At 35.3% G+C, this 15,207-nt stretch overlaps 1 protein-coding gene across 3 annotated transcripts in view; it reads right to left on the bottom strand.

Moving 5' to 3' along the window:
* The window catches only part of PLXDC2 (plexin domain containing 2), a 437,738-nt gene that overhangs the window by 112,791 nt on the left and 309,740 nt on the right, over nt 1-15,207 (bottom strand). For all 3 annotated transcript variants that reach the window (XM_036880911.2, XM_057498266.1, XM_036880912.2), the window contains exon 5: nt 13,794-13,916. In XM_036880911.2, the coding sequence (XP_036736806.2) occupies nt 13,794-13,916 (123 nt within the window). The remainder of the gene's footprint in view (nt 1-13,793; nt 13,917-15,207) is intronic.

Genomic DNA, 15,207 nt, shown 5'->3' with positions numbered 1-15,207 from the left:
AAATTCCTAGGAGTGGAATTCCTGGGTCAAATGGTAAGTCTGTTTTGAGCATTTTGATGAACCTCCATACTGCTTTCCACAATGGTTGAACTAATTTACATTCCCACCAGCAGTGTAGGAGGGTTCCCCTTTCTCCACAGCCTCGACAACATTAGTTGTTGTTTGTCTTTTGGATGGCTGCCATCCTTACTGGTGTGAGGTGATACCTCATTGTAGTTTTAATTTGCATTTCTCTGATAATCAGTGATGTGGAGCATCTTTTCATGTGTCTGTTGGCCATCTGTATTTCTTTTTTGGAGAACTGTCTGTTCAGTTCCTCTGCTCATTTTTTAATTGGATTATTTGATTTTTGTTTGTTGAGGGATGTGAGCTCTTTATATATTTTGGACGTCAAGCATTTATCGGATCTGTCATTTACAAATATATTCTCCATACTGTAGGGTTCCTTTTTGTTCTATTGATGGTGTCTTTTGCTGTACAGAAGCTTTTCAGCTTAATGTAGTCCCACTTGTTCATTTTTGCTGTTGTTTTCCTTGCCTGGGGAGATATGTTCAAGAAGAGGTCACTCATGTTTATGTCTAAGAGGTTTTTGCCTATGTTTTTTTCCACGAGTTTAATGGTTTCATGGCTTACATTCAGGTCTTTGATCCATTTTGAATTTACTTTTGTATATGGGGTTAGACAATGGTCCAGTTTCATTCTCCTACATGTAGCTGTCCAGTTTTGCCAGCCCCATCTGCTGAAAAGACTGTCATTTTGCCATTGTATGTCCATGGCTCCTTTATCAAATATTAATTGACCATATATGTTTGGGTTAATGTCTGGAGTCTCTAGTCTGTTCCACTGGTCTGTGGCTCTTTTCTTGTGCCAGTACCAAATTGTCTTGATTACTATGGCTTTATAGTAGAGCTTGGAATTGGGGACTGAGATCCCCCCTACTTTATTCTTCTTTCTCAGGATTGCTTTGGCTATTCAGGGTCTTTGGCGTTTCCATATGAATTTTTGAATTATTTGTTTCAGTTCATTGAAGAATGTTGCTGGAATTTGATAGGGATTGCATCATATCTGTATATTGCTTTGGGCAGGATGGCCATTTTGACTATATTAATTCTTCCTAGCCATGAGCATGGGATGAGTTTCCATTTGTTAGTTTCCCCTTTAATTTCTCTTAAGAGTGACTTGTAGTTTTCAGAGTATAGGTCATTCACTTCTTTGGTTAGATTTATTCCTAGGTATTTTATTCTTTTTGATGCAATTGTGAATGGAATTGTTTTCCTGATTTCTCTTTCTATTGGTTCATTGTTAGTGTATAGGAAAGCTACAGATTTCTGTGTGTTAATTTTGTATCCTGCAACTTTGCTGTATTCTGATATCAGTTCTAGTAGTTTTGGGGTGGAGTCATTAGGGTTTTTTATGTACAATATCATGTCATCTGCAAATAGTGACAGTTTAACTTCTTCTTTACCAATCTGGATCCCTTGTATTTCTTTGTTTTGTCTGATTGCCATGGCTAGGACCTCCAGTACTATGTTAAATATCAGTGGGGAGAGTGGGCATCCCTGTCTAGTTCCCGATCTCAGACGAAAAGCTTCCAGCTTCTCGCTGTTCAGTATAATGATGGCTGTGGGTTTATGATATATGGCCTTTATTATGTTAAGGTACTTGCCCTCTATTCCCATTTTGCTGAGAGTTTTTATCATGAATGGATGTTGAATTTTGTCAAATGCTTTTTCAGCATCTATGGAGATGATCATGTGGTTTTTGTCTTCCATTTTGTTGATGTGGTGGATGATGTTGATGGATTTTCGAATGTTGTACGATCCTTGCATCCCTGGGATGAATCCCACTTGGTCATGATGTATGACCCTTTTGATATACTTTTGAATTCGGTTTGCTAATATTTTATAAAGTATTTTTGCATCTACATTCATCAGGGATATTGGTCTGTAATTTTCTTTTTTGGTGGGGTCTTTGCCTGGTTTTGGTATTAGGGTGATGTTGGCTTCATAGAATGAGTTTGGGAGTATTCCCTCCTCTTCTATTTTTTGGAAAACTTTAAGGAGAATGGGTATTATGTCTTCTCTGTGTGTCTGATAAAATTCCGAGGTAAATCCGTCTGGCCCGGGGGTTTTGTTCTTGGGTAGTTTTTTGATTACCGTTTCAATTTCTTTGCTCATAATTGGTTTGTTTAACTTTTGTGTTTCTTCCTTGGTCAGTCTTCGAAGGTTGTATTTTTCTAGGAAGTTGTCCATTTCTTCTAGGTTTTCCAGCTTGTTGGTATATAGGTTTTCATAGTAGTCTTTAATAATTCTTTGTATTTCTGTGGAGTCTGTCCTGATTTTTCTGTTCTTATTTCTGATTCTGTTGATTTGTGTTGATTCTCTTTTTCTCTTAATAAGTTTGGCTAGAGGCTTATCCATTTTGTTTATTTTCTCAAAGAACCAGCTGTTGGTTTCATTGATTTTTGCTATTGTTTTATTCTTCTCAATTTTGTTTATTTCTTCTCTGATCTTTATTTTGTCCCTCCTTCTTCTGACTTTAGGCCTCATTTGCTCTTCTTTTTCCAATTTCGATAATTGTGATGTTAGACTATTCATTTGGGATTGTTCTTGCTTCTTCAAGTGTGCCTGGATCGCTATATACTTTCCTCTTAAGACTGCTTTTGCTGCATCCCACAGAAGTTGAGGCTTTGTGTTATTGTTGTCATTTGTTTCTATATATTCCTTGATCTCCATTTTAATTTGTTTGTAGATCCGTTGATTATTTAGGAGCATGTTGTTAAGCCTACATGTGTTTGTGAGCTTTTTTGTTTTCTTTGTAGAATTTATTTCTAGTTTTATACCTTTGTGGTCTGAAAAATTGGTTGGTAGAATTTCAATATTTTGGATTTTGCTGAGACTCTTTTTGTGGGCTAGTATGTGGTCTATTCTGGAGAATGTTCCATGTGCACTTGAGAAGAATGTATATCCTGTTGCTTTTGGATGTAGAGTTCTATAGATGTCTATTAGGTCCATCTGCTCTACTGTGTTGTTCAGTGCTTCCGTGTCCTTACTTATTTTCTGCCTGGTGGATCTATCCTTAGGGGTGAGTGTTGTGTTGAAGTCTCCTAGAATGAATGCATTGCAGTCTATTTCCCCCTTTAGTTCTGTTAGTATTTGTTTCACATATGCTGGGGCTCCTGTGTTGGGTACATATATATTTAGAATGGTTATATCCTCTTGTTGGACTGAGCCCTTTATCATTATGTAGTGTCCTTCTTTATCTCTTGTTACTTTCTTTGTTTTGAAGTCTATTTTGTCTGATATTAGTACTGCAACCCCTGCTTTCTTCTCTCTGTTGTTTGTCTGAAATATGTTTTTCCATCCCTTGACTTTTAGTCTGTACATGTCTTTGGGTTTGAGGTGAGTTTCTTGTAAGCAGCATATAGTCTTGCTTTTTTATCCATTTTATTACTCTGTGTCTTTTGATTGATGCATTCAGTCCATTTACATTTAGGGTGACTATTGAAAGATATGTACTTATTGCCATTGCAGGCTTTAAATTCGTGGTTACCAAAGGTTCAAGGTTAGCCTCCTTAGTATCTTACTGCCTAACTTAGCTCACTTATTGAGCTGTTATATACACTGTCTGGAGATCCTTTTCTTCTCTCCCTTCTTATTCCTCCTCCTCCATTCTTCATATGTTGGGTGTTTTGTGCTGTGCTCTTTCTAGGAGTGCTCCCATCTAGAGAAGTCCCTGTAAGATGCCCTGTAGAGGTGGTTTGTGGGAAGGAAATTCCCTCAGCTTTTGCTTGTCTGGGAATTGTTTAATCCTGCCATCATATTTAAATGATAATCGTGCTGGATACAGTATCCTTGGTTCAAGGCCCTTCTGTTTCATTGCAGTAAATGTATCATGCCATTCTCTTCTGGCCTGTAGGGTTTCTGTCAAGAAGTCTGATGTTAGCCTGATGGGTTTTCCTGTATAGGTGACCTTTTTCTCTCTAGCTGCCTTTAAAACTCTTTCCTTGTCCTTGATCTTTGCCATTTTAATTATTATGTGTCTTGGTGTTGTCCTCCTTGGATCCTTTCTGTTGGGGGTTCTGTGTATTTCCGTGGTCTGTTCAATTATTTCCTCCCCCAGTTTGGGGAAGTTTTCAGCAATTATTTCTTCCAAGATACTTTCCATCTCTTTTCCTCTCTCTTCTTCTTCTGGTACCCCTATAATATGTATATTGTTCCTTTTGGATTGGTCACACAGTTCTCTTAATATTGTTTCATTCCTGGAGATCCTTTTATCTCTCTCTATGTCAACTTCTATGCGTTCCTGTTCTCTGGTTTCAATTCCATCAATGGCCTCTTGCATCTTATCCATTCTGCTTATAAATCCTTCCAGAGTTTGTTTCATTTCTGTAATCTCCTTTCTGGCATCTGTGATCTCCCTCCGGACTTCATCCCATTGCTCTTGCATTTTTCTCTGCATCTCTGTTAGCATGTTTATGATTTTTATTTTGAATTCTTTGTCAGGAAGACTGGTTAGGTCTGTCTCCTTCTCTGGTGTCTCTGTGATCTTGGTTTGCCTGTAATTTTATCTTTTCATGGTGATAGGAATAGTTTGCAGAGCTGGGATGAGTGACGGCTGGAAGAACTTCCCTTCTTTTCTGTTTGTGGCCTTCCTCTCCTGGGAGAACAGCGACCTCTAGTGGCTTGTGCTGGGTAGCTGCACGCAGACAGGGCTTGTGCCTCCTGCCCGGCTGCTATGGAGTTTATCTCCACTGTTGCTGTGGGCGTGGCCTGGCTCAGGCTGCCCTTTTGCGAGGCGCTGGGTTCTCGTAGGTGTGGATGTGGTCTGGATGTTGTCCTGTGTCCTCTGGTCTTTATTGTAGGAAGAGTTGTCTTTGTTATATTTTCATAGATATATGTGGTTTGGGAGGAGATTTCCGCTGCTCTACTCACGCCACCATCTTGGCTCTGCCCCCAGCACTTGGAATATTTTTAAAGAATTGAGTATTCTCTAAATATTTAGTAAAATCTAACTTCATACCGAGGTTAATATTGAGCCCAGTACGGGGGAATTTTGCCTTAGGAAGTCCATTAATGTTAATGGATACTATCTGCTTAAATTTCCGTGAGCCACTTTCAAAATGCAGCCCTAGTGGACTGAATGAACTTCAAATACATTCTGACAAATGTTGAGAGAGAAGGAACGTATTAAGGAAAGCCAGAATCACTTATGAAAGACCTGAAAATGCTTCCTCCATACTTAGAATTATACTCTTCCATACTGAAGAAATTCCTGTAACACTAATGGGGTTTTTCTTCTTTGATTCACAATGCCTGCATTTCTATCTTTGTTGTATTGCTTCAAGGAGGCTGCAGTGTAGCTTAAAGGTCCCCAGGCTAAGATTTCTGAAGCCCCATTGAAGTACACTGGGATGAATCTTCAGTGCTGTATATCATATTCTGATGAGTCTATTAACATCAAATGTAAATTGAAACACATTTTAATAGCCATCAATAAGAATTCATATATTTGGTTTAACTAAAATTGTTTATTCTGTTTTATTTTTAGATAAATAAATGAGCAGCTAAGACTTTTGCTTAGCTTTAAGTACTGGATTTTCTGTTCAGTTAAAAAATCAAGTTGCCAGAAAGTTTGTATAGAAAATGAAATTCACAGAACTACAAGAGGAAAACTTATCTCTGAGTTCAGTAATATATAATTAAAAAAGAAAGAAATTAATATTGTATGGCAGAACCTTCCAAGTTAGTGAAGATGTAGAAGTGCTGGGAGGGTCATATGCCCAGAGAGGGCAAGGAAGCTCCACACCCTTTCCCTCATACCTTGCCCTATGCATTTCTTCCACCTGATTATTCCTGAATTAATCACTGTAACAAATGATGTGGACCATAATCTTGTCTTTATTGTGTTTGAGTATGACTTAATGCTGAGAGCTTAGGACCAAGATGGAGACGTAGAAGGCTCCTGAATTTCCCTCCTCCCATGGGCACACTGAATTTACATATATATGCAGAACAACCAAACAGCATTCATCTAGCTGCTGATTGTGGTCTTCTATGGAGCCCCAGAGAGCCACTGGGTGCTTCTCCCAACTTCTCCTTTGGCTCTCTCCAACAATAAAGCCAGGCCACCAGTAACTTTCTGGAAAGAGCTTGCACACACGTCTGGCACCTAGATCTTGTGGCTGCCACCCAAGTGACAGGCCCCCAGATCACTAACTCTGATAATGAGATTTGCATTCACAAATATCATAGGACTGTAGCAGAGAAAGAAGTAGTCATTAACAGCATGCCCATGAGCATTTGCTATGGCTATCCCTCAGGGCTTAGCAGGGAGTTAGTAGGCAAAAAATGCCCATCACCCAAGTCTTTCCCTCAGAGTAATGTAACTGCATACTTTACAGTCTGGTATATGAGATTCTGGCTTCTAATTAGCATTCATCTAGGTGCTTACTATTATCCTCCTCAGAGGCGTAAAGAGCTTGTGGGTGCTTCCCCCATCTTCTCTCTCTAGCTCGCTTTAACAATAAAACCAAGTTGCCAGTATCTATCTGGAAGGAGCTTGTCTACACACCTAGTGCTTCAGCTTTTATAGCTACCATGCCAGGTTTAGGCACCCAAATCATCTTGCTCTGATATCCAACAGGGGCTGCATTTCCAAGTCCCACAAGACTATAGCAAACAAAGAAGCAGTTTCTAAATAAGTGCAGGAGCAACCACCATGATTATACACCCATACAACAGGCAAAATGCTTATCACCCAGTTTCTCCTTGGAAAAGGCTTGACTGCATGCTTTCCCAGCTGTCGCCTGAGGTACCAGGTACAAATCAGCCTGCATCTAGGTGATGGTTGTAACCTTTCCCTTTGAAACACTAATGGTTCTTGGCACACTCTCAACTACTGGGAGCCACAAAGAACAAAGATGGCATCTTGGACAATCCTGTTTGAGAGACAATCAGGAGCTCATGCTGAGCTGACTGATAAGCTCCACAAGACTAATCTGACAAGACTGGTGGCTATTTCATCTAATGAGCAGAAACCAATAGAGAGCAGGAAAAATGAAGAAACAGGAGGCTATGTTCCAGACAAAAGAACAAGATAAATCTCCAGAAACTGATCTTAATGAAATGGAGGTAGTGATTTGTCCAAATGAGTCAACATAACAATCATAAAGATGCTCACTGTGGTAAAAAGAACAATACACAAACAAAATGAGAATTTCAACAGAGATATGAAAAAACACTACACAGAAATATTATAAAGTATTAGAAATCATACAGCAGAAGAGTACTATGACTGACCTGAAATTTTAATAGAAGGGTTCAACAGCAGACTAGATCAAGTAGAAGAAAGATCATTGCACTTGAAGACAGAGTAGTGGAATTCATCCAATCAGAGGAGCAAAAAGAAAAAAGAAAGAAAAAGAGTGAAGATAGCATAAGGGACATATAGGACATTATCAAGTGGATCAGTATTTACATTATAGGGATACCAGAAGGAGAAGAGAGAAAGGGGAAGAAAGCTTAAACAAAGAAATAATGCCTTAAAACTTCTTTAACCTAGGGAAATAAACAGAAATTCAGATCCTGGAAGCTCCAAAATACCAAAAAAGATTAAATCAAAAAAACCTTACACCAAGGCACACTGTAATTCAATCATCTGAAGTTAAAGACAAAGAAAGAATCTTAAAAGCAGCGAGAGAAAAGCAAATTGTTACTTACAAGGTAACTCCCACAAGGCTATCAGCAGATTTTTAGCAAAAACCTGAAGGCCAGAGGGAGTGGGATGAGATATTTGAGGGCTGAAAGAAAAAAAACTGCCCACAAGAGTATTCTACCCAGCAAGATTGTCCTTCCCAAATGAAGGAGAGCTAGTTTTCCAGAAAAACAAAAGCTAACAGAGTTAATTACCACTAGACCAGCCTTATAAGAAATGATAAAGGCAGTTCTTCAAGCTGAAATGAAAGGATGCTAATTAGTTACAGGAATAATATGAAAATGTAAAACTCACTGGTAAAGGTAAATATGCAGTGAAATTCAGAATACTCTTATATTGTAATGGTGGCTGCTAAATTACTTATAACTCTAATATAAAGGTTGAGACAAAAGTATTAAAAATAACTATAACTGTAATAATATAATAATTTGTTACATAAGCTACAAAATTGTAAATTGTGACGTCAAAAACAAAATGCGGTGGAGGGTATAAAAATACAGAGCTTTTGTATGATTTTGAAGTCAGTTGTTATCATCTTACAATACATTGTAGATGTTACGCCTCATGGTAACCACAATATAATAATCTACAGTAGATACACCAAAGATAAAGTGAAAGGAATCAAAGTATACCACTACAGAAAAATCATCAGATCACCATGAAAGAGATCAAGTGAGGAGGAAGGGGACAAAGGAACTACAAATCAGCCAGCAAATGACTACCAAAGTGGCAATAGTAAGTACATACCTACAAATAGTTTCTGTAAATGTAGATGGAGTAAATTCTCCAATCACAAGACAGAGTGGTTGAAGAGATAAAAAGAAAAAAAAAAAGGACTCGACCATACACTGCATATTAGAGACTCACTTTAGTTTTAAGAACACACATAGACTGGAAGTATGAAAAAAGATATTCCTTGCAAATGGAAATCAAAAGAAAGCAGGTGCAGGTATACTTAGACAAAGTAGGCATTAAGCCAAACCCCGTAATAAGAGACAAAGATCATTATATAATGATAAAGGGGTTACTTCATCAAAGGATATAACAATTGTAAATATTTCTGCACCCACATCAGTAGAGATAAGTATAAAAAGCACATATTAACAGACCTGAAGGCAGAAATAGGCATCAATACAATAATAGCAGGGAATTTCATATCTCACTTTCAACAATGGACAGATCATCCAGACAGAAAATCATTCTAGGAACACTGAACTTAAACTACATGTTAGATCGGATGAACCTAACAGAAATATACATAATATTTCATCCAAAAGCGGCAGAATACACACTCTATTCAAGCACACATGGGACATTCTCCAGGACAGATCATATGTTAGGTCACAAGACAAATCTTAACAAATTTTAAAAGGGTGAAGTCATATCAAGTATCTTTTCTGATCAAAGTGGTATGAAACTAGAAATGAAAAACATAAGGAAAATTGGAAAATTCAGACATATGTGATTTAAAAAGTCTTCCTGAACAACCAGTGAGTCAAAGAAGAAATTAAAAGGAAAATCTAAAAGTACTTTGAGACAAGGGAAAATTGGAACACAACATATCAAAACTTATAGGATACAGTAAAAGCAGTTCTAAGAGGGAAGTTCATAGCAATAAATGCCTACCTTAAAAACATCATGCACCAAAAAAGACCTAATTTTATACCTCAAAACTAGAAAAACAAACCAAGCTCAAAATTAGTAGAAGGAAGGAAATAAGAAAGATCAGAGTGGTAATAAATGAAATGGAAAGGTCCCCTCCAAAAAACAGGAAAGATCAATGAAATTAAGGACTGAGGTTTCAGAAGAATTTTTTTAAAAAGTGACAAAACTTTAGCTAGACTACTAATAAAAAAGTCCCAAATAAATAAAATCAGAAATGGAAGAGGAGGCACTACTAGTGATAATACTAAAGGTCATAAGAAACCACTCAATTATACAAATTACACAAGCTGAAAGAAATGGATAAACTAGTAGAAACATACCATCAATCAAGACACAATCATGAGGAAACAGAAATCTGAAAAGGCCAATTACTAATAAAAAGACTGAATCAGTAATTGGCAAACTCCCAACAAAGAAAAGTTCACGATCCGATGGCTTAATTGGGAAATTCTACCAAATATTTAAAGAAGAATACAAATCTTTGTAAACTCTTACAAAAAACAGAAGAGAGAATACTTCCAAACATATTTTACAAAGACAGCATTAATTTTATAACAAAGTCAGATGAGAATATTATAAGAAAATAAACTTATAGGCCAATATCTCTGATGAAGATAGACCAAAGTTTTAGAAACCCAAATTCAGCAATACATTAAAAGGATCATATGCCATGATCAAGCTGCATTTCTTCTGGGATGCAAGGATGGTTTGACACACACAAATCAATCAATGTGATATGATATACCACATTAACAAAATGAGGGAGTAAAATTATATGATCATCTGAATAGGTAGAGAAAAAGCATTTAACAAAATTCAACATCCTTTCATGAGAAAATCTTTCAACAAATTAAGTACAGAAAGAATGTATTTCAACATAATAAACTTGACAAGCCCACAGCTAACATGACAAGCCTACAGCTAACATCATATTTAAGGGTGAAAAGTGGGAAGGAAAAAGACAAGGATGCCCACTCCCACCATTTTTATTCAACAGAGTACTGTAAGTCCTAACTATAACAATTAGGCAAGAAAAAGAAATAAAAGACATCTAAATTGGAAAAGAAGAAGTAAAACTGTCTGTTTGCAGAAGACATGATATTATAAATAGAAAACTGTAAAGGTTTCATCCCAAAACGGTTCAAACTAATAAACAAATTCAGTATAATGAACAAATTCAGTAATGTTTCACTATACAATATCAGCTCCTTTTTTATAGCTAACAGTGAATTATCAGGAAGAGAAATTAAGGAAACAGTTCCATTTACAGTAGTATCAAGAACAATAAAATACAACTAAATTTAAATGAGATAAAAGATTTGTATAATGAAAACAAGAAACATTGATGACAGAAATTGAGGAAGACACAAATAATGGAAAGATATTCCATTTTCATGGATTAGAAAAATTGTCCACATTACCCAACATAATGTACAAATTTGATGCAGTCTCTGTTAAAATTCCAGTAGCATTTTTCATAGAAATAGAACAAAAATTCTAAAATTTGTATGGAACCACAAAAGACCCTAAATAGCCAAGCAGTATTTAGAAAGAAGAACAAAGCAGGAGGCATCACACTTACAGATTTCCAAATAAATTACAAAGCCATACTAATCAAAATAGTATGGTATTGTTATAAAAGGAACAGAATAGAGGCCCCAAACAAACCCATGTTTATATGATCAATTAATTTTTAATAAAGACCCCAAGATTATACAATGGGGAAGCTATAGTCTCTTCAATAAATGGCTCAGAAAACTGATAGACACATGCAAAAGAACGGAACTGGACCCCTATCTCACACCATACACAAAACTGAACATATAATGAATTAAATACTTGACTATAAAACCTGAAGCTGTAAAACTGATAGAAAAATACATTGAGAGTAAGCACTTGTAACTGACAACATTACACCATTCTTTCACAGCAGGCATGGACTCTAGTGGTGCTTTGTTCCTCCTGTCAGAGCTGAAGTTGTTATTTAAGACCATATATCAGACCATCCTATCGTTGGAACTGAGCATCCCTAGGGTGTTTATTTAACCATAATCAAATCATCTGATTGGTAATGGATGCCAAGTTTTTATCTCCAAAATAAAAACAGTCAAGTAGAATGAACTAGTGCCAATATCAATTCCAAATTTTCTGGTTCTATGCTCAATCAAGCTTATAATCATTAATAAAAATTATACTTTATGACTTGCTATTTATGAGGCATCAAATTTTTTCTAGTAAAGGGCTTATTTTTATAATTTTGTCTAGTTTTTGTGCATTAATATTCTGGGACTCAGACTTCAGTAATCATCTAGGTTACCTATAACATTTGGAAGCATTGTCTCATTTTTTAAGTCTAGTGCTTTAATGCTTCTAAAAATATTATCTTAGAAATTTTCTCAACTGCTGCCATCTCCTCTAGAGAAGTTTTGCTTTCCTAAAATGTTGAGCTTCCCATCCTTAAGCATTCTTTCAATGATTCTAACCAAAGCTGGAAATTATTTTAGTGAGTTGCTATTGCCTAAAATGACTTTGTGAAGAGCCTTGCGATACTCAAAAGTGTTTCATTCATTTAATGAAACACAAGCAATTATACAGCCTTCATTATCATATTGTAAGAACTCAGTATTCCCACTGATTATTACAAAGAAGATATTTCAATAAAGTAAAATACATTACTTCTTCACTATTAATGCTTTGTCAGCTCTCAGAGTTAAAAAGTTATCTTAACATATTTAATTTTTTTCATTATTTCACTCATTGAGTAATTATGGAAGACCTCCTTGAGTTCCTGTGTATTGAGTTCCTGTGCCAGGTACTGAAGACAAAGTGATTTCTTGTAATAACAGTCCTTGTTTTCAAAGAGTTTAGTGCCCCATTGGAGTGCTATGCATTCACTTAAAAAAAATGATTCAAATAAATGTAAAGTTCAAATATTAAGAGCTACTTAGGAAGATGCTGTATGAGGATTACAGAGGGAGAAGCATCTAATATGCTTTATGATTTTGGTGCTCATAATATAAAAATTTGGTCATCAGAAACCTGTGCCCATGAGTGAATGTCCCCAACATCGCCTAGTATGTAGCAGGATTTGGGAAATAATCAGGTTTCATCAAATCATGTCCTATTTATTAAGTTGATTCCATCTAGGAGGTCATGGAATAAGCATTAGGTAAGTCTCTGGTTATAGTTTTGCCTCAATCAATTTACAGTCTACTTTTACATCCTTGGGCTGTAGCACCTCATTAATTTTTTTTAAGGAGGAGGATAGTGTAACAGTTCTTAAAATAACAAGGGGAAATAATTATTATGATGGATAACTTTTGAAGTTACTTAAAATTGCAACACACTTTGGTATCATTCGTATGGTTTGAAATGATTTCTCAGAATGTATATCTAACTGTTTAGTTTCCTCCTATTTTGACCTGTAAAAATGGTTTCACTACATTGGTCAGAAGACTGCTTTTAGCAAACTGGTCACATTTCCCAAAGCTATTGTCACCATTAAATCTGTAATACCCACTGGTAAATTTCATCCCTGATCATTAGGACAAGAATAGAAATAACTTTGTTCACACCAAGTGCTTCCAGTATTTTAAAGGATGAAATTGTCATTTGGACAAATACCACTTCTGTATTACACAGTACAGAAATTTCTATTTTTAAGTTTCCAAAACAAACTCTTTTCTCTATCAAAGCTACAGTAAGAGGTAGACATGAAAATTCACTTAGGTCTTCAGGACCTTAAATTTCTTAATTAGGTTTGAATAGCATTTAGTGACTTACTGTAGGTTTTCTCTAATTTATGTCTTCAAAAGAAATAGTAGGGATTAGATTACCTTCAATATACTTGATAAACCCTAACAGGTTCTATTTCATATCTTAAAGTCAAGAAAACTTAATTTTCATAAATATATTTTAACTATCAACTACCCTATATTTTTAAGAGGTGTGTTCTTCTTATGTATATATAATTCATAAGTTCTGAAAATTTAATATCAATGTATTGTGCCATTTTCCTCTAATGGAAGATCAGAACTAACAAACTATCCTTCCTTAGTTTTTTTAATAGAAAGGACTTACTACAATTAGCATAAAATAAATGTATTTGCTTTGTTCGAGGTGTGGTTTACAGTAACCCATTGATTATAGTGCCTAATAGGTATTGATAAACAATTTCTTGAACAAATGGATGAAGGAATACTGACATTTGACCATATTCTTTATTATTAACTCCACTTATTAACAGTTACAGAATAACATTTGTGATCTCAAGGCATTTGCATTAAGCAGTTTATAAATCCAGTCTACCAAAAAAAAAAAAAAACACCCAGGTGACAAAAACATTAATATGAATTTAATGATCAATGTTTAAAAGTATACATTCAGTAAAAAGTAGGCCAACCAATACATACCATTATCAAAATATCTGACTGTTGAATTTCTGGAGACACTGGGATCGAAATTCGCCATCAAAGGTGCTATGTACTGTGTGGCTGTTAGCATTCGATGGACGACTTCTCCAGTGTATATGAAACCTGTAATGAGAAAAATAGGAAATATGTTAAGAAAAAGCCCAGATAAAATTTTACTTAAAATACACCCAACTCAACTGCATTCTAATTTTGAAAATAAATTATCATAGTAGCTAAAAAAGAAAAAGGAAAGTAATTAATGTCTTAATGAACAGTCAGCAATAGTTGGGTTGGTTTAAATAACAAATGCTTGTATGATTTAGTAGCACCTTGCAGATTGGTAAGTCAGACATCTATAATGCATACACTTTTAATTGTGGGAAAAGTATTATCTGGAAGAAATGGTTAGGTTTCAAAGGCTAATACAGTATTTTAAGTAATTCAAACACTGAATTGGCCATTGTTAATCTCTTTTATTTTAACACTAGCTGGACATGCAAGTCTTTTTTTACAATGAATGCATTTTCATGATATTTAATTGCATTTTCTTAAACTGCAATCCATTTAGGACATTTTAGAAATCACATATCTTTAATACTAAGATGCAGAAAATGTTTTGGACCTCACTTTTAAGGTTGGGAGGAGGTTGCCCCAATGGAAAAGCTTGTTCATATTGTTCAAGTCTATTATACTAGCACCCCATCAAGAAGATAAAGATTATATGTTTGCAGATAAGATGCTAAAACGATAACATACAAATGTCTCTTTATTTAGAGAGTTATCAATGCCAGCCTATTCTAGAGGTAGGATAATGAGAGGGAATTAACTGCAGAGAATTTAGTCTTGAATTAACTTTGAATAGGTCCTATGCTGCAACCCTGACCACTTTCAATTATTCATACTGGGTTTATTTACTTTGTGGATTATCCATGACAAATTGTTAATCCTATACTGGCTTCTTGCCTCCAAGATCTTTAGCTGCCTGAAAGGACAGCCAGCTCAGGAAATACTAATTTTGATATTAATCTAAGAAATGCAGAATTAAGAACATATATGCAAATGGGCATACACACACACACACACAAAATATTACAAAATAAAACCCAAAGCATGTTATTTGTGGCAATGAAATTATAATGTTCAGGTAATCATAAACTAACAAGATTATCTGGGGCTACTATAGTTTATTTTTCTATTTTCATAAGAATAAAATAAAATACTATTAATTCTATATACTTACATAGAGTATATAGTATTCTATAAACTAATATAATACTATAATTAATTCTATTAATCATAAAACAAAACAAGTAAGACTTTAAAACTACAAAACTGTGTAGGACTTAAATATCTAAAAGTATTAAAACTTTTATCTCACTTCATGATCTGAATAAAGCTTTCATTGGCATATTGT

Source organism: Manis pentadactyla, chromosome 3 (assembly GCF_030020395.1).
Source record: "Manis pentadactyla isolate mManPen7 chromosome 3, mManPen7.hap1, whole genome shotgun sequence".
In the NCBI taxonomy this organism is placed as follows: domain Eukaryota; kingdom Metazoa; phylum Chordata; class Mammalia; order Pholidota; family Manidae; genus Manis; species Manis pentadactyla.
Note: the sequence above shows the minus strand (reverse complement) of the source record. Positions and strands in the feature narration are given on the sequence as shown.